The sequence below is a fragment of the Rhinoderma darwinii genome, chromosome 1, assembly GCF_050947455.1.
Source record: "Rhinoderma darwinii isolate aRhiDar2 chromosome 1, aRhiDar2.hap1, whole genome shotgun sequence".
NCBI classification, from domain to species: Eukaryota; Metazoa; Chordata; class Amphibia; order Anura; family Rhinodermatidae; genus Rhinoderma; species Rhinoderma darwinii.
Genome location: NC_134687.1, coordinates 19,201,849 through 19,222,108, shown reverse-complemented (window position 1 = coordinate 19,222,108; position 20,260 = coordinate 19,201,849). Strand labels below are relative to the sequence as shown.

Genomic DNA, 20,260 nt, shown 5'->3' with positions numbered 1-20,260 from the left:
ACTGGGGGGCCATTGGAACGTTACAAGGGACCGTCCCCCTGCTTTTAGACATTTAAATGCAGTGGTCGCTATTGACAGCGGCATTTAACAGGTTAAATGAACGGGATCACTCTCGAGAGGGATCCCGTTCGTTACCCTGAAGTGTCGGCTTCAACACACAGCCGACACGCCAGTCAGCCCGTTCCATATTCCCCCACTGGACGTGAACCGTATATATACGGCGAGTGTCGGGAAGGGGTTCAAAATTCTACCATAATGTGTATTTTTCGCAACGGATTTTATTGCGGAAAATCCGAAGCATAATACAGTGGCAGCAAAGTGGATGAGATTTGAACAAGTCCCCTCCACACGCTGCGTAACAGCTGAGCTGAAAAAAATGCTCAGAGATTGACCTGTGGTGCGTTTTTTTATTCCGCGGCATGTCAATTGTATTTGCGTAAACGCTGCTTATCTGTTGAGAGTTTTCCCCATTGAATTCAATGGGGAGGTAAAACCCATACCAAATAGCAGATGTTGTGTTTTTTGAAGCCGAAAATCAGCGATTCCGTTGCAAAAAACGCAAGTCAGAAAAGAAAACAAAAAACTTATACTTAACCAGAATTCTGTGTTTTTTCGGCCGGGCCAGCCATCTTGGATGACATTTCATCCTATGTGACCGATGCAGCCAATCACAGGCAGCTGCGGTCACATGGGATGCAACGTCATCCCAGGGCTGCAGAATGTCAGGATGTCAGAGGGAGGCGTCGCCATAGTAAGTATACATTTTTCTTTTTTTTTTCAGTGAAGTTTTCCGCATCAAACTTTCCGGCCAAAAAACTGTACAACAATTTTTGTGTTTTTTCTGCTGGAATTCCCTGCGGCCACCAGGGTGGATACACTGTGTGCTTTTACGCAGTGTATCCGCCCTGTGTGAACATATCCTTAGAGGGGTTTTCCACCTTCTGACAACTGATGACCTATCCACCAGATGGGTAATCAGTATATCATTGGTGCGGCTCCGACACCCGGACCCTGCACCGTTAAGCCGCTCTGGTGGCCTGCGGGCACCGGATGTTATGGCACATAATGCTATGTACAGTGCCGGAAGTAGTTGGCTCCGTACTTAGCATAGCGGCTGTACTGCAGAACTGCTATACCTCAGCTGCAGCAAACTGTTTCTGGCATGTACGTCCGGCACACGGAGGCACCGGACCAGCTGATCTGTGCGGGTTCCGGGTCTCGGACCCGCACAGATCATGTAATGATCACCTATCCGTTGGATAGGTCATCAGTTGGCAGAAGGTGGAAAACTCCTTTAGGCTGGGTTCACATGGAGATTTTTGCAGGCGAAAAATCGGCCTCAAGATTTCATTTGGAATTTTGAGGCAGATTTTCCTCTGCCTGCACGCCGATTTTCGTGGCGTTTTTCACCCACGTTCATTGAGCGCCACAGGCATAAAATGCCATGAATTACGTTTTCTCTGCCTCCCATTGATATCAATGGGAGGTCAGAGGCATAAATGCCCAAAGATAGGGCATGTCCCTTCCTTTTCCCGCGAGCTGTTTTTTCCGCTCCCGGGAAAAAAACTCCTCCGCCTCCCATTTTAATCAATGGGTGGCCATTTTCGACCGTTTTTTGCCGCGTTTTGCGGCCCGGTTTCCACGTAAAAAAACTCACAAAAAAACTCAGTGTGAACTCCCCCTTAAGGTGAAATCACAGATCGTGGTATTTCTGTTGCATAAAATCTGCAGCAATTTTGTTTATTATGTGTGAATGGCCCTTTAAAAACCCATCCACATGTAGCGTAAAAAATGCGGAATTAAGGTGTTCTGCGGATTTCAAATAAGAATTCTGCTACAAATTTGTCACAGATTTTCACCACAATGCAAGCAAGAAATCTGCTGCTAGTCCTCTGCACAATCTGCATGTAACACATACAAGTGTTTTCCATCACCTCTGGCCTACTCATAGTTAGGTTAAAAAAAACATATCCACATGTGGTGGAAAATATCCACGTGGAATTCAGGGCATGCTGCAGATTTTTAAAAATCTATTTTGCTGCAGATTTGTTTGGCAAATTTTTACAGCGGATTTCACCTTTTGCAAGGCAACAAATTTAGATTGTTCCGGTGACTCGCTGTGGATTTGAGGCAAAACCACTGAAGATTTTTTTTTCACCACATCTGACCTTACCCTTCAGGTTTAGTCCCTAAATTACCAACTTAGATGTAATTTCAGAAAAATCGAGAACAAATAAGGTCAAGGACCCTACAAGGACTCAAGTCTTTAAAATCTACGCATAAACATAGGGAAGTGCAGGAAGAATTAAACCTGCCTCACATGTATTCCCTTTAGGACCAAGTCATTTTTGATCTTTCGACCACGCAAATGTAGAATTTTTTTCATTTCAGTATCTCAGAAATTTATTTTTGCATCAACACATCTTGTTCGCGTCTAATCTTTAGGAATTTAATTTTGAATGGACAAAAATCAGATTCAAACAATCGTTTCTGCCATGTGTTTTTTTTTTAACACAGTCTGTCATTGAACTAAACTACTTATATAGGATGAAAATCTGTCCTGATCATGTGATCAGTCACACAGCTGCACGGCTCGTTACAGTACAGTTATCAGTGCTCTATCTTGTATTAAGCCATGCTGATAGCTTTCATTCAATTTGTTAAAGGTTTTTTTTGAGTTTCTGGTAAATTTTTGAAAAATAAAAAAGCCTTTATTGTGCCCTCTGTAGGAAAAAAATAAAAATGCAATATACTTTCCACCGTCATGACGCACAGCTTCCCCAGCTATCCCCCATTCTCCCAGCTTCAGTTCTCTATTGAGAAGGTGGGGTAGTCATGTTGTGTGGCTTTTGCAGCAAGGGCGCTGCAGCCTCCCCACATGTAGGGGGTGCCACTGGGCAGGCCGTTTAAGCTCTGTTCCTCATTACATACATGAAGGAAGTAGACACAGCAGGTGCACAGGAGGAAGCTCCACCCCCAGCAGCCCGTCCTGCAAGAAACCTGTGCAGCAAGGAGAGATGGTAAGTGCCAATTCATGTCTATATGGTCACTGTGTTATCTGTTGTGTTACATAGGACTGCAAGTAACATCCACTACATCATCTGTACTCAGAGAGTTATCACTGTGTTATCAGCGGTGTTACATAGGACTGCAGGTAACATCTACTACATTATCTGTACTCAGAGAGATATCACTGTGTTATCTGTGATGTTACATAGGACTGCAGGTAACACTAATACATTATCTGTACTCAGAGAGTTATTACTGTGTTATCTGTGCTGTTACATAGGACTGCAGGTAACATCTACTACATTATCTGTACTCAGAGAGTTATCGCTGTGTTATCTGTGGTGTTACATAGGACTGCAGGTAACATTTACATTATCTGTACTCGGAGAGCTATCACTATATTATCTGTGGTGTTACGTAGGACTGCAGGTAACATCCACTACATTATCTGTACTCAGATAGTTATCGCTGTGTTATCTGTGATGTTACATAGGACTGCAGGTAACATCTACTACATTATCTGTACTCAGAGAGTTATCACTGTGTTATCAGCGGTGTTACATAGGACTGCAGGTAACATCTACTACATTATCTGTAATCAGAGAGTTATCACTGTGTGTTATCTGTGGTGTTACATAGGACTGCAGGTAACATTTACATTATCTGTACTCAGAGAGCTATCACTATATTATCTGTGGTGTTACATAGGACTGCATGTAACATCCACTACATTATCTGTACTCAGATAGTTATCACTGTTTTATCTGTGATGTTACATAGGACTGCAGGTAACACTACTACATAATATGTACTTAGAGAGGTACCACTGTGTGTCCTCCGTGGAGTTACAAAGGACTGCAGGTAACATCCACTACATTATCTGTACTCAGAGAGTTATCACTGTGTTATCTGTGGTGTTACATAGGACTGCAGGTAACATCTACTACATTATCTGTACTCAGAGAGTTATTGCTGTGTTATCTGTGGTGTTACATAGGACTGCAGGTAACATTTACATTATCTGTACTCAGAGAGCTATCACTATATTATCTGTGGTGTTACGTAGGACTGCAGGTAACATCCACTACATTATCTGTACTCAGATAGTTATCGCTGTGTTATCTGTGATGTTACATAGGACTGCAGGTAACATCTACTACATTATCTGTACTCAGAGAGTTATCACTGTGTTATCAGCGGTGTTACATAGGACTGCAGGTAACATCTACTACATTATCTGTAATCAGAGAGTTATCACTGTGTGTTATCTGTGGTGTTACATAGGACTGCAGGTAACATTTACATTATCTGTACTCAGAGAGCTATCACTATATTATCTGTGGTGTTACATAGGACTGCATGTAACATCCACTACATTATCTGTACTCAGATAGTTATCACTGTTTTATCTGTGATGTTACATAGGACTGCAGGTAACACTACTACATAATATGTACTTAGAGAGGTACCACTGTGTGTCCTCCGTGGAGTTACAAAGGACTGCAGGTAACATCCACTACATTATCTGTACTCAGAGAGTTATCACTGTGTTATCTGTGGTGTTACATAGGACTGCAGGTAACATTTACATTATCTGTACTCAGAGAGCTATCACTATATTATCTGTGGTGTTACGTAGGACTGCAGGTAACATCTACTACGTTATCTGTACTCAGATAGTTATCCCAGTGTTATCTGTGGTGTTACGTAGGACTGCAGGTAACATCTACTACATTATCTGTACTCAGATAGTTATCACTGTTTTATCTGTGATGTTACATAGGACTGCAGGTAACACTACTACATAATATGTACTTAGAGAGGTACCACTGTGTGTCATCCGTGGAGTTACAAAGGACTGCAGGTAACACTACTACATTATCTGTACTCAGAGAGATATCACTGTGTTATCAGCGGTGTTACATAGGACTGCAGATAACATCTACTACATTATCTGTACTCAGAGAGATATCACTGTGTTATCTGTGATGTTACATAGGACTGCAGGTAACATCTACACATTATCTGTACTAAGGGAGTTATCACTGTGTGTTATCTGTCATGTTACATAGGACTGCAGGTAACATCTACTACATTATCTGTACTCAGAGAGTTATCACTGTGTGTTATCTGTGATGTTACATAGGACTGCAGGTAACATTTACATTATCTGTACTCAGAGAGTTATCGCTGTGTTATCTGTGGTGTTACATAGGACTGCAGGTAACCTCTACTACATTATCTGTACTTCTTAGAGTTATCACTGTGTTATCTGTGGTGTTACATAGGACTGCAGGTAACATCTACTACATTATCTGTACTCAGAGAGTTATCGCTGTGTTATCTGTGGTGTTACATAGGACTGCAGGTAACATCTACTACATTATCTGTACTCAGAGAGTTATCACTGTGTTATCAGCGGTGTTACATAGGACTGCAGGTAACATCTACTAAATTATCTGTACTCAGAGAGTTATCGCTGTGTTATCTGCAGTGTTACATAGGACTGCAGGTAACCTCTACTACATTATCTGTACTTCTTAGAGTTATCACTGTGTCATCCGTGGAGTTACGTAGGACTGCAGGTAACACTACTACATTATCTGTACTCAGAGAGTTATCACTGTGTTATCTGTGGAGTTACATAGGACTGCATGTAACATCTATTATATTATCTGTACTCAGATAGTTATTACTGTGTTATGTGTGGTGTTACATAGGACTGCAGGTAACATCCACTACATTATCTGTAATCAGAGAGTTATTACTGTGTTATCTGTGGTGTTACATAGGACTGCAGGTAACAGCTACTACATTATTTGTACTGTGTCTATGCATGTGTGTGTGTGTGTGTGTGTGTGTGTGTGTGTGTGTGTGTGTGTGCGCGTGTGTGTCTGTATGTCTATATATTTACCTATATGTGTGTGTATATATATATTTGCATGTGTGTCTGAATATGTTTTTATATATGTTCTAGTATGTGCGTGTCTATATATGTGGTTAATTTTTCATTTGTGGAGGGTAGCAACAGAGAGTCCCGCACAGGACGCCGTCCAACTAAAGGTCGGCCCCGCATGTGACCTATGGAAGGCTCGGTTAGACCAGGATTACACACACAGTTCGGATGCAGTTTTTTTGTGCAGTTTTTGAATCTGTGTTATCTGTGGTGTTACATAGGACTGCAGGTAACATTTACATTATCTGTACTCAGAGAGTTATCGCTGTGTTATCTGTGGTGTTACATAGGACTGCAGGTAACATCTACTACATTATCTGTACTCAGAGAGTTATCACTGTGTTATCAGCGGTGTTACATAGGACTGCAGGTAACATCTACTACATTATCTGTACTCAGAGAGTTATCTTTGTTTTATCTGTGGTGTTACATAGGACTGCAGGTAACCTCTACTACATTATCTGTACTTCTTAGAGTTATCACTGTGTCATCCGTGGAGTTACAAAGGACTGCAGGTAACACTACTACATTATCTGTACTCAGAGAGTTATCACTGTGTTATCTGTGGAGTTACATAGGACTGCATGTAACATCTATTATATTATCTGTACTCAGATAGTTATTACTGTGTTATCTGTGGTGTTACATAGGACTGCAGGTAACATCCACTACATTATCTGTACTCAGAGAGTTATTACTGTGTTATCTGTGGTGTTACAAGGGACTACAGGTAACATCCACTACATTATTTGTACTGTGTCTATGCATGTGTGTGTGTGTGTGTGCGCGTGTGTGTCTGTATGTCTATATATTTACCTATATGTGTGTGTATATATATATTTGCATGTGTGTCTGAATATGTTTTTATATATGTTCTAGTATGTGCGTGTCTATATATGTGGTTAATTTTTCATTTGTGGAGGGCAGCAACAGAGAGCCCCGCACAGGACGCCGTGCAACTGAAGGTCGGCCCCGCATGTGACCTATGGAAGGCTCGGTTAGACCAGGATTACACACACAGTTCGGATGCAGTTTTTTTGTGCAGTTTTTGAATCTGTCTAGTCAAAGCAAGAAGTAGATCCAAAGTGGAGGAAAGTATAAAGAGAAGACTGAGGGATCTTCTTCTATTATGTCCACTCCTGTGCTTGGCTACAAAACGAAGCCAAAAAATGCACAAGAAACTGCATCACAACTGCACCCAAATTCCTATTAGTTAGTTGTGAACATTGGGCCAACAAACTATTTTTCTGCTAAAAATGAGGAGTAAGTAGAGGAGGAATTACTGCTGATCTAACAAAACTTCCTCTGAATTAAAAGGGTCCAGATAAAGGGCAAAAAAAAAAATTTTCTGTTGCAAACACAACAACATACATATAATCAAAGCGATATAAAAGTGATGAAAAAAATGATATTTGATTTTGTTTACTTACCAGTTTCAGAAAGTAACTTTGTAGCCTCCAGAACTTTCTCGGTGTAGACTCCGGCCTCATAGTTCTCCATCTCGGCATTAATAATATGAATGACTCTGGCTGCACGGCCTCGAATAGCCCCCGCAGTTCTATCCAACGTGTCCACATCTCCCTCTTGTAGAGCAATTACACACTTGTTCACGTCCTCCAGTATGTGGTTTTCTAGAAGATCAATACAGACACCTGTTTTCTTATTCTGTCAGAGCATTTAATAGGTTCATTGCCCAACAGAGTGCAAATAATTTATATTGATTTCAATAAAATACTTGCAATTGCCCCAATATTTAAAGTGAGGATTAAGTCTCAAGGAGACGGGAAGATTTAGGAATGAATGGAAACAGGGAAGGAACATTGACCATGTTAAGGTATTTTATTTTAACCTCTCCTTGCTTTAGAGAGGGATGGAACAACGAGAAGTTCACCGGAATGTTCTGAGGGATCTGATTGACTTATAGGCTCATAAGATTGTATTAGTAATAATAGAAGTGAAGAACTGATGATAGTGGTTGGTTGTAGATGACGTTGGTTGTCTCAATGTTTCTGCAATGTAAAGATTAAAGTAGGAAAAATGTCTTTAAAAATAATATCTCTATCTATCTATCTATCTCATATCTATCTATCTATCTATCTATCTATCTATCTATCTATCTCATATCTATCTCATAATCTATCTATCTATCTATCTATCTATCTATCTATCTATCTATCTATCTATCTATCTCATATCTATCTATCTATCTATCTCATATCTATCTATCTATCTATCTATCTATCTATCTATCTATCTATCTATCTATCTATCTATCTATCTATCTATCTATCTATCTATCTATCTATCTATCTATTATCTATCTATCTATCTCATATCTATCTATCTATCTATCTATCTATCTATCTATCTATCTATCTATCTATCTATCTATCTATCTATCTATCTATCTATCTATCTATCTATCTATCTATCTCTCTCATATCTATCTATCTATCTATCTATCTATCTATCTATCTATCTATCTATCTATCTATCTATCTATCTCTCTATCTATCTATCTATCTATCTATCTATCTATCTATCTATCTATCTATCTATCTATCTGTCTGTCTGTCTGTCTATCTATCTATCTATCTATCTATCTATCTATCTATCTATCTATCTATCTATCTATCTATCTATCTATCTATCTATCTATCTATCTATCTATCTATCTATCTATCTATCTCATATCTATCTATCTATCTATCTATCTATCTATCTGTCTGTCATCTATCTATCTATCTATCTATCTATCTATCTATCTATCTATCTATCTATCTCTCTCTCTCTATCTCTCTCTCTCTCTATCTATCTCTCTCTCTCTCTCTCTCTCTCTCTCTCTCTATCTATCTATCTATCTATCTATCTATCATGTCATCACTGTTAAACATATATTATAATAGTCAAGATACGGACTGCTACATCTGTATCTATCTATTTATTTTTATGTATTTATTGTCTGACAAAATTCTAAATACATGATAGATACCAAACAGATCTTTACTCTCTCTTTCTGCTATTACTTGACGCAATTTAACCTTTGTTATAATGCTGCAGCACATTCCATCTTGTGATATGAATTTGTTTTGTACAATTTGCTTACGCCTAAAACTTCAATAAAATAAATGCTTATATCTATCTATGATCAATAAATAGGATTTAAAAAAAAAAAAAGAGTATGCAAATTTTTTTTAAAAAATGGCAAGCGGTTCGTATGGAAATTTCTTTGGCTTAAAAGTTACTATTGATCCTTATTCGGAGGGCACAGCTAATAAAATGACCAGACTCACTTTCCTAGGGTTCTCTAAAATTGGATGTGAAATGAATTTTCTGCTAAATGAGAGTAACAAGATGGCAGAATACCAGTGTCTTCAGCTGTTTAGCCAATTTGCTTTTCAGCGCTTTTGCTAAATGCTGGACAGATAGTGAGCTGAAGAAGGTAATTGAAGCGTATAAGTCAGCATGCATCTGCTTTATCATAACATAACGAATGACAACTCAAATAATTTCAGCCAATGTACGCCGTAATGTGCAATATAAAGAAAATGCAGAAGAGATTGAGTTATAGATCTTAATAAATGTTTGTAGACATAGTTAATTATGGTTCAATATCTCCCAGTCAAACATTAGGACACAACATAACTCAACACCATACTCCATTTGAGGCCACTCCAAGTTACATTGCTGACGGTTCTCTTGCCATAAAGTATGAGACAGTGTAATTACAAAGATATCTCCATTTCAGGGTAAATAAAATGTTATTCGACTTTTCTCAATACTGAGCCTGGGAGACGGAGGTTATCGGGAAGAGTACAAAGTGGGAATTAGCATTTTTGACTTTTGTATGGTATTTATAAAAAGAGGACTTTCTGCTTGACCTTGAAGAAAGTGCTAAAGGGTACAGATATGCTGACTGTGTCTCCCTCCAAAAGTTAAAATGTGATAGATGGGAGGGCAGGTGTTAGGTCGGGAGAGAAGACGTTAAAGTGTATAGACAACCGTATTGTCATGTCCGTGGCTGCGGGCCGTCAGCTCCAATCTTCCCCTGACTACCGCAGCCACAAGTCGGCGAGCGCTGGCCCCAGTTTCCTCCTTAGGAGACGCCAGTGCTCACTTCCGCTCACCTCATTCGGATCCCGTAGGGTGCGCGTGCACGCTCGTGCCCAGTCTTAAAGGGGCAGAGCGCGCACCAGACTTTCATGAACTATGAACCCATGAGTCCCTGGACTATAAGAGGGGTTCAGCCCCTTGTTTCTATGCCTGAGCATTGTTGTCGTACTCTAAGTTTGTCTATGTGATGGTCTCCTAGTGTGTTCCAGTTCCTGTTCCTGTTCCAGTTCCTGTTCCTGTATCCCGTGATATCTAGTGCCGTGCTGTGCTGGAGCCGTGCTGTGCTGTATGCTACGCCTGTCCTGCTACTCCACGCCTGACGTCTACCTGCTGCCTAGTCCCAGCCAAGCCTGCCTTGCTACTGTCCGAGCTGCCACAGGTATAGAACTATAGACTCTGACCTGCGCCCTGTTGGCCAGCTGCCATACAGCCAAGGCGGTACGGCCCAGTGGGTTCACGAACCCCTACGTGACACATATGATGTCAAAAGTCACTCATTGCTTTGCGGAAAAAGTCTACTGCCGTCGTAGGACTGCCTAAGTAGAGTAAGTGAACTGGAGGGACCCTTCAATCATTCAAGATTTTGTCTGTTCACAGTAGCGTTACAGCTTCCGTTCTTAACAGAGCCATGATGTGCCATGAGCCACAACACCTCATGGATACATTTTCAAACAGATCCCATTGACTATTTTCTCCAAATAAAAAAAGTTTGACAAAAAAATGTAAATGTCTTAAAAATGTGAGAAGATAAGATCGTAGGTTGCCGGTGTCTTCTATGGCAGCCGGGGGCATTATAAAGGCCCTTAGGCCTGCCTCTAGTTATGCCTGCTAGACCATGCCATGGCCTAACAGATGCCTGTTTGTTTTACAAGTACAAAAGTATTGAAGTATTATAAAAGCGATTGGATAATCGCATAGTGAAGTCCCCTACTGGGACTAGTAAAAAAGTAAAAAAAAGTTTAACAAAGTTTATAATTAATAAATAAGTGAAAAAAAAATGAAAAACCCACGTGACAAAATGCTTTATTATTAAAAAAAAAAAAGTTACACATATTTGGTATTGCTGTGTCTGTAACGACCCCATCTATAAAGTTATTACATTATTTAACCCGCTCAGCAAATGCTGTAAAACAGAAAATAAAAAACAATGCAAGAATTGGTGTTTTCTGTGAATTTTACCTTAAAAAAAAAAATTGATAAAAAGTGATCAAAAAGTTGCCTGTACTCCAAAATGTTACCAATAAAATCTACATGTTGTCCCGCAAAAAAAATAAAATAAAAGCCCTCACACAACTGCATCGACAGAAAAATAAAAAGTTTTGGCTTTTCAAATATGGAGACACAAAAACAAATAATTTTGGAAAAAAAAGTGTTCTTACTGTGTAAAAGTTGTAAAACCTACAAAATCTATATAAATTTGGTATCGTCACAATCGTAACGACCCGCTGAATAAAGTTATTGTGTTACTTATACTATACGGTAAACAGCGTAAATTTAGGACGCAAAAAAGTGTGGCCAAATTGATGGTTTTTTTTCTTCCCCCCCCCAAAACAAAAGTTAATAAAAGTTAATCAATAAATTCTATGTACCCCAAAATGGTGCTAATAAAAAATACAACTTGTCCTGCAAAAAACCAGACCTTATACAGCTATGTCGACACAAAAATAAAAAAGTTATAGCTCTTTGAATGCGACGATGGAAAAACGTAAAAAATAGCTGTTTCGTTAAGGGGTTTTAAAATCATTCTATATCAATTGCTCATCTCAATCAATCTACTATAGATATATAGATTGAGAGTTTCAAAAGACACACCTTTATCAAAGGGGTTTGTCCAAAAGTCAGAAAAAAAAACTAGCAACAGCAAATGTTATAAAAAATAGAAATAAACCAACAGCATTTACCCGATAGATCCCCTGCCACTCCAGTGCGGATGCTCCGGGGTTGACCGCTGCAGACAATCACTGGCCTTAGCAGTTATGTGCTGTATTTACTGGCATGACCACTGAGGCTAGTGATTGGCTCCAGCGATCACATGCCGGTGCTCTCGGACAACCTCTTCAAGCATGAGTTATCAAAACGTAGATTTACCAGATGTTCTTTACGTATCTGCAGTCAAACTAAGCTCTGCTACTTCTGTGTATCGGAGTATATACTTTATTGAAATATATTGAAAGACATAGTGGGAAAATCATTTACATATGACATACCAGAGACAGAAAGAAAGTCATCTACAGAAGTGATGTCATCTACAGCCTCAGTAAGAACCCGAACCTGCTTCTCCCACTGGTCTTTAAAGACGTCCATGTTATCTTGCGCAACTTTACTCAGAGGTCTAGCAGCCAATGTGAGCGCAGCATTGATCACCTGGATTAAGAGATGAGGTTAACAAAAATAATAATACAAAATCTACATCTATGAAGGAAAACGAGTGAAGTTATACTGTACAGGACATTGAGAATCTATTGAGTCTAAATAGAAGAACTATTGTTTCTTGTGATGTATCTAATATTGGACCAATGACAAATCTGGACTTCTACTCTTTGGAAAGATTGTTGTTTGGTAAAACAAAAATTCACATATGGGCCCATGCATGCAATGTGTCTAGGGAAAAATACCTACAAAGAGTGACATAGATTGGAACATGCCACAACATATGTATCAGTGAAAAAGAGCCTCTTTGTACCTCCGTCTAAAATCAGAGGTTTAATACAAGACTATACCAGTCTATAGGCACCGGTTTAGGGATCCATACAACACAGATGCATGATACAACTTTGTCCATGTGCCCTATGGTTGAGACTAATATACAAAATGAATACATTCATATATAGGGGTTATACCCACCCATCTTTCTCAAAGATTAGAGGTGAGCCGTCTAGGAACAGTGGGCCTCCTCAGTACAATATTATCAACTGTGAGTAGCAACTGTAAGAAGCTGCATTACAAAGCTCCGGGATCGTTGTTCTCACACTCAACAACTGCAGACAACTTACAATTGACCACCAACGAGGAGTAACTTGAAGCTCCTGGCCCCAATGTAAAATTTTGAACAGGGTCTTTCACCTCCAGTACCATGTGCCATTAGTTATACTGGTGTCTTCTAATGTGGTAGAGGGACCTTTGGGCCCCTTCTGGCACCAGGGCCCAGATGCAACTGCTACTTCAGGACCCCCTATACCTATGCCCCTTCCAAGGAGGTAGTCAGTTTGGATTACATGCATGCCCTTCTCTACAAATCCCAGAATACCCTACGACTTACCAAACAACGATTGTTCTTCTTCTTCTCCGTCTACTTGATTGATCTTTGGTATTTCTGCTTATGGGTAGATGACAACAATTTTCTGCTTGACGTTCAACACATATTCCATATCTTGCAAAATATCGAAATTCTAACAGCTTCACATCTTGATCCCATGTCCGAGAGAGGAGGAGAGCTTCTCTAATCCAGGGAGTTTCCACCAGGAGGTTGTTATAACTTGGAAAGGGGTTGACCACAAATGGCACGTTTATTTACAAAGGTCTAGGGCTCCACCATCTGTAAATGATGTCCTGTGATTGATATTATCAATCTCTAGGATATTGGTTCAGGCCAAAGAACAGCTGCCCCCAGTATATGTGACAGTATATGTGACAGATTCACTCTATGTTCACACCAGAGCTCCTCAAAGATAGAGAAGCAGTATGATAATATAGGATGGGACAAATCCCTCTTGTAATTTATGATCTTTTAACAACAGCAAATGTCTTGGAGCAGAACTTAAACTATGGTCCCAGCGCTGCTGTTTAGCCGTGTTTGCTGAGCGCCATTAAAAGCTGCACATTGACAAATGACGGCGAGCAGTAAGGGACCGTTCTAACACTTCCATCATTGCTCATTCCATTCCGAATCCCATCTAATGCTATCGCACACAATAAACGAACAACATATTTTTCTTTTTATTTCCTCAAATATTGTATTTCTTCAACACTTGTCATCTTAAAAGGAGCAAGCGGGGATACTTGGAATGATCATATGTCTGCTATGATGGAAGCCATGGTATTTTCGAATTCACCAGCATAGTCCTCATCAGTATGGTAGTGACTTTTATATGTGCACTGTATATGTTTCTCTTACAGTTCTTTAGATATATACAATGAAGTATTAATGCTGCCTTCGATACATATTTTCCGTCAACTGTATATACTCTTCATGGGCTTACTATATGCATTAGTGGCAGGTGAACACGAGGACAAGTATACATTATCCATCACCATATTGTGATTTTTATAGGCCTGGTTCACACAAGGATGAGAAGTGCAATAAAAGGTCCCAACTATTATTAACTCTGTATTTACATGTGACCAGAGGTGCAGATATCGGGGGTGTGGAGATAACAGTCAGCCCTGGTTCCTGAGGGGTCCGAAGCCCCCTCTACCATATAAGAAGACACCAGTATTATAAATGGCATATGGTGGGTGGGGGTCCTGTTACGGGGGGGGGGGGGGGGGGCAGGAATGTTGAGTTATGGTTTTGCCTGTGGTCTTTTTTGCGCTGTTGGCTGTTGTAGATTATAATTGAAACTAAAGAAACTCCAGCTCCTGGCACCAACTTATCTTGGTCTTGGTCGGTGAAGGAATAACAGCTCCAATCCATACAAACACATACAATTGTTTTAGACAGTACAGAAATTTAGAACTATTCAAGTTTTACTGCCCTAGACCACTACTTGCATGCTGTAATTTAATAAAATCCCACTCATATGTTGTACTTTAAACCGTGCAGTTTTTAGGGCATGTTAGTGGCAGTAGGGGCTCAAAGGCCACAGTGCATCACTATCCTGGGCAAATGAACTATTGGGACCCACAGTGATTACAAAAAAATAAAGGGGCAGAGTCCTTTTTAGTATATTCTACTAGGTACTGTACCGAGAACTGGAACAAAGCCCTATTCAAGTTAAAGGGGTATTTATATCTTTAAAGAATTTGTCATGACTTTATGATCGACGGGAGTCCGACCTCTGGGTACAAGAAGGGGATCGATCCTGAGAACAAGTAGGAGCCATAGTGTTGATTTAGAGCTGCATCCCCTGTGTCAATAGGGCCGGCTGCAGTTCACTGTACAGTCGGTCTGTCGGGAGCACCGCTGGGCAGGAAAAACGTGAAAGGGGGCAAATCGCTAAATCGGCGTTCATTCGAGGGATCGGTAGGGATTTAAGAGGTTGGACCCCCCACTGATCATAAAGAGATGGCATATCCTAACTGTATGCCATGACTTTGTAAGATGGGAATAACTCTTTAAGGAATTGTGCTTCAAACAGCTGATCAGTGGGGGTGCCGAGAGTTGGACCCCCACCGATCTAATATTGATGGCCTATCCTAAGGATAGGCCATTAACTTTACAAACCCAGATAACACCTTTAAATTTTAAAAAAATCTTTGTGGAATCCCAAACCTTGCAAATCAATTTATCTAATGCATCCTTTTGGCTGGTAATTCGAGGAACAGATTTGTAAATTGGCAAAACCCGAATCAGGCAGAAAATTTGCTTATCTCTAGTAATACCCACATATAATCAGTTGCATGAGCCTCAACAAAGGGGATCCTGGAGGAAATTGAATTTTCGGTGGTGTAAAAATTGCAGCACAAAAATGTGACAAAATGACAATGTGTAAAGAAAAATTATTATTCATTGAAACTAAAACAAACCCATTTATCATTAGTTAAAGTTAACTGGTTAAATAATTCATTCATTTATTCATTAAACATACCTGTGGGCATAGACTGTCAATCTGGGTGGCGGCCATGCGCACAAGCTTCACCCCATCCTCATTATTGGAAATGGAACAGGCGAGGTTTGCAACCTAAATAACAGGAAAGCAGAAAGTGTTAAAATGGTAAAATGAAGCAGATTTTAATCAAGAAGTCAATCACAAAACTAAAATCTCTGCATATATAAGTACAGAATGCCCATGGTTTATAGCCACATAGCCCAATTCTGAGCCCCAGGGCAAATTTCCAGTACTCTTCTTTTCTGTCATAGTGTCTTGAAACTCTGTAGGGAATAAAACCATGTGGTGATGCATCATTCTCATTTATTTCAATGGATGAACTTGTTTCTGATTTCTTGGTTATACTCTAGTGAAAAACGTATCCACCTCTTGTCCTTAATAATGTGGCACTTAAAGGGATTCTCCACTTTGCACAGTGCCTACTTGCTAGAAGGTTGGTCTTGACATTAAGCTGATCACAAAGTGTCCCCCTGCTGGGACCGCCACCCATTAGGTATCCGTGTGTAAACCTGGCAGTGTTCAATTTCTGTGCCGTGACACCACAGGAGAAATAAAAAGGGTATTGCCAACTTAAACATTCATGGCATATCCAAGGATATGCTATAAATGGCCGATAGATGCGTGTTCCAGTTCTGGGATTTGCACCTATCTCCAGAATGGGGGTCTTTCGACCCTGTCTTGCCTGGTGAGGCGACTGCCGGCTGTCACATCCGAGTGTAGAATGAATGGGGTGGTGGCCCTGCAGGTGCGTGTTATGGAGACAGCCAAGCAAACGTTTCACCGACCAGGCAGGGAATAAGAGTTGGTCATACAATCTAGATCTACAGGGTGGGCCATTTATATGGATACACCTAAATTAAAATGGGAATGGTTGGTGATATTAACTTCCTGTTTGTGGCACATTAGTATATGGGAGGGGGGAAACTTTTCAAGCTGGGTGTTGACCATGGTGGGCATTTTGAAGTCGGCCATTTTGTATCCAACTTTAGTTTTTTCAATGGGAAGATGGTCATGTGACACATCAAACTAATCGAGAATTTCACAAGAAAAACAATGGTGTGCTTGGTTTTAACGTTTCTTTATTCTTTCATGAGTTATTTACAAGTTTCTGACCACTTATAAAATGTGTTCAAAGTGCTGCCCATTGTGTTGGATTGTCAATGCAACCCTCTTCTCCCACTCTTCACACACTGATAGCAACACCGCAGAAGAAATGCCTCCCGATCTGACCCCCTTAGACTTTTATCTTTGGGGTCATCTGAAGGCAATTGTCTATGCTGTGAAGATACGAGATGTGCAGCAACTGAAACTACGGACACTGGAAGCCTGTGCTAGCATTTCTTTTGCGGTGTTGCTAGCAGTGTGTGAAGAGCGGGAGAAGAGGGTTGCATTGATAATCCAACACAATGGGCAGCACTTTGAACACATTTTATAAGTGGTCAGAAACTTGTAAATATCTCATGAAAGAATAAAGTAACGTTAAAACCAAGCACACCATTGTTCTTCTTGTGAAATTCTTGATAAGTTTGATGTGTCACATGACCCTCTTCCTATTGAAAAAACTAAAGTTGGATACAAAATGGCCGACTTCAAAATGGCCGCCACGGTCAACACCCAGCTTGAAAAGTTTCCCCCCTCCCATATACTAATGTGCCACAAACAGGAAGTTAATATCACCAACCATTCCCATTTTATTTAGGTGTATCCATATAAATGGCCCACCCTGTACACTATAGGACAATAGGTTTAACTAATTGGACTTATGTCTTCTTTGGGACCCTACGAACTTGAGTTAAATGACAAATTTGACTCTGTTCAGCTTATGTACTGGACATGGAAAGTACTGCAGCAGTCAGTATAAGGCTACAGAAGAATTTTACACAAGGTTGGTTAAGGGTTTTTCCCATCTTAGACAGTTATGACCTTGCCTCAGGATATAACATAGTTGTCCGTCAGATGCAAGTCACAGCTCTAGGATCGGAATCTATGACAAGAACAAGGATCCACCGATCCCTGTACCACCTGTTGAGGCAGCCGCTGGCCATCGCATCTAGACCGAGGAAATATTTAGACGTGGAGTTATGGAAATAGCCAAGCCCGCTTGCCAAAAATCATACTTAGGCCACATTCAGATGAACGTAGAATACACCGACACATGTATTTCAATGGGGCCGTTTACACGGCTGTTGCTTCAACGGACCCTTGACAGAGTGAAGGGTCCATTGAAAATAGAACATGTCCTATTTTCTTCCATTTTCACGGATCCCTCCATAGACTCAACGCGGACCTGAAAAAAGGCTGTTTTTCACGTCCAAGTCTCCCCACGTTCGTCTGAATAATCCCTTACTCACATTTTAAACCCACCCCATTCAGCCCTCGAAAGACAGAAATACCCCTTGCTGAACAGTCCTGCAAAAAAATCTGAACTGTTGGCCAGTATACATAATGCACCAGGGGTAGAGCTATAAAGGGTGCAGAGGTTGCACCACAGACGAGCCTTAGGCCCATCAGGTGCCCAAAATGTCCCTATGGCTCATATGAGGAGACTAGTACATGATATATTGGGGAAGTTTCTAATTACGACTCTGCAATACATTGCTCTGCGCTAACAGACATCCAGCGGAAATCTAATGCAGCCTTGCATATAAATAAAGAATAAAAACATAATATAGGTAAAATCAGTACAAGATGAATAAAGAAAACATTTGAAAAGTTACTGAATATTTAATACATTTTAAGACTGGGAAATGTAAAAATGTATTTGAAAAGGGAAGTTTTCCTGCTGATTATGGTCCCTGCTGCTACCTAGTAGGCATTCGGTCAGGTTTTCTGAGTTCAATGAAATAAACCCCCCGGTCATAGAGTTGAAAAGGTTTACCCATTTGAGCAAATATTCAGTTCCCCTGCATTCGAGACCACAGGGAGTATGTCTAGTGCGCTCAATAAAGGCCTATCTACTCTATTAATAAAGTGTTTTTATTACATATATTCAATATATGTTTTATGCTTACAGTACAGAACAGCCGCACATTATCAGGACACACCGCTGGTACTGTAATAATAGGAATAACGCTGCCCATAGCAACTAAGAGCAGAAAAACAGAATGAAATAGCAGCAAAAGTTCTATATTCTAAAAAGAATTCATACAAACTCTGCAGTAAAAATCCTTCCCTGGCATCATGTGTCCCCAACATAGACTGTAACCCCCAATAACCCAGAGCAGCCAAATATTATACAACTGTTCAATGGTGCCTGTAAAGGAAAGATTAATGACAAATAGGCAAGTTAGGATTAATATTTAAAGGGGTTTTCCTATCAGGGACATAAGTGTCACATAGATGCAGGTCCCAACCAGTGGCGGATCATCATTAGGGCGGTTTGGGCGGCCGTCCGGCGCCCAAGGCACCCATGGCCACCCGAACCGTACATGACCGCACTGGCCTCCTCATGCCCAGTTGCGTCGCTAGCACCGGACCGGGCCCCGGGGCTAGAGACAGCCACATTCACTTGAATTTGCGTCCTCAGGACGCAGATACAAATTGATATTATAGGCTGCAGGGCACGTTAGGCATGCAGCCTATAAGGCGCTGGGAAGACTCCCTGCGCCGGCCGGTGTGATGACGTCACTGCATCATGTCCCGCCCCGGAGGATGTTCTGTGCTCCGTCTGTTGCGGACGGAGCACTATGTTCAAGGGGGAGGGGCGCTGTGTAGCACTATATACAAGGGGGGAAGCGCTGTGTAGCACTATATAGAAGAGGGGGAAGCACTGCGTGGCACTATATACAAGAGGGGGTCGCTGTGTGGCACTATATACAAGGGGGAGAAGCGCTGTGTAGCACTATATACAAGGGGGTCGCTGTGTAGCACTAGATACAATAGGGAAAGCAGTGTGTAGCACTATATACAAGGGGGGAAGTGCTGTGTGACACTATATACAAGGGGGGAAGCGCTGTGTTGCACTACATACAAGGGGGAGGCGCTGTGTCGCTCTATATACAGGGGGGGTGCTGTGTAGCGCTATCTATAGGGGGCTGTGTGTGATGCTCTCTATAGTGGGTCTGTGTGGCGCTATATACAGCGGGTGTGTGTGGCGCTATCTACAGGGGTGTGTGTGTGGCGCTATCTACACGGGGGGTGTGGCGCTATCTACATGGGGTGTGTGCAGCGCTATCTACAAGGGGATGTGTGCAGCGCTATCTACAAGGGGATGTGTGCGGTGCTATCTACAGGGGCTGTGTGTGGAGTATCTATAGGGGGTGTGTGTGTGGCGCTATCTATAGGGGGTGTGTGATGCTATCTACAGGGCTGTGTGTGGCGCTATCTACAGGGGATACTGTGTCTGTGTTACTTTACTTTACAGTGTTTGACACAATTACATTCAGGGGCACAGTGTTTGGTATTATTTCATTTA

The 20,260-nt window shown here is 40.9% G+C and overlaps 1 protein-coding gene across 5 annotated transcripts in view; it reads right to left on the bottom strand.

Moving 5' to 3' along the window:
* Positions 1–20,260, bottom strand: part of CTNNA2 (catenin alpha 2) — a 1,837,255-nt gene that overhangs the window by 176,497 nt on the left and 1,640,498 nt on the right. For all 5 annotated transcript variants that reach the window (XM_075855957.1, XM_075855967.1, XM_075855939.1 and 2 more), the window contains 3 exons: positions 15,826–15,918; positions 12,286–12,442; positions 7,396–7,596 (listed from right to left, as the gene is read on the bottom strand). In XM_075855957.1, coding sequence (XP_075712072.1) covers positions 7,396–7,596; positions 12,286–12,442; positions 15,826–15,918 — 451 coding nt within the window. The remainder of the gene's footprint in view (positions 1–7,395; positions 7,597–12,285; positions 12,443–15,825; positions 15,919–20,260) is intronic.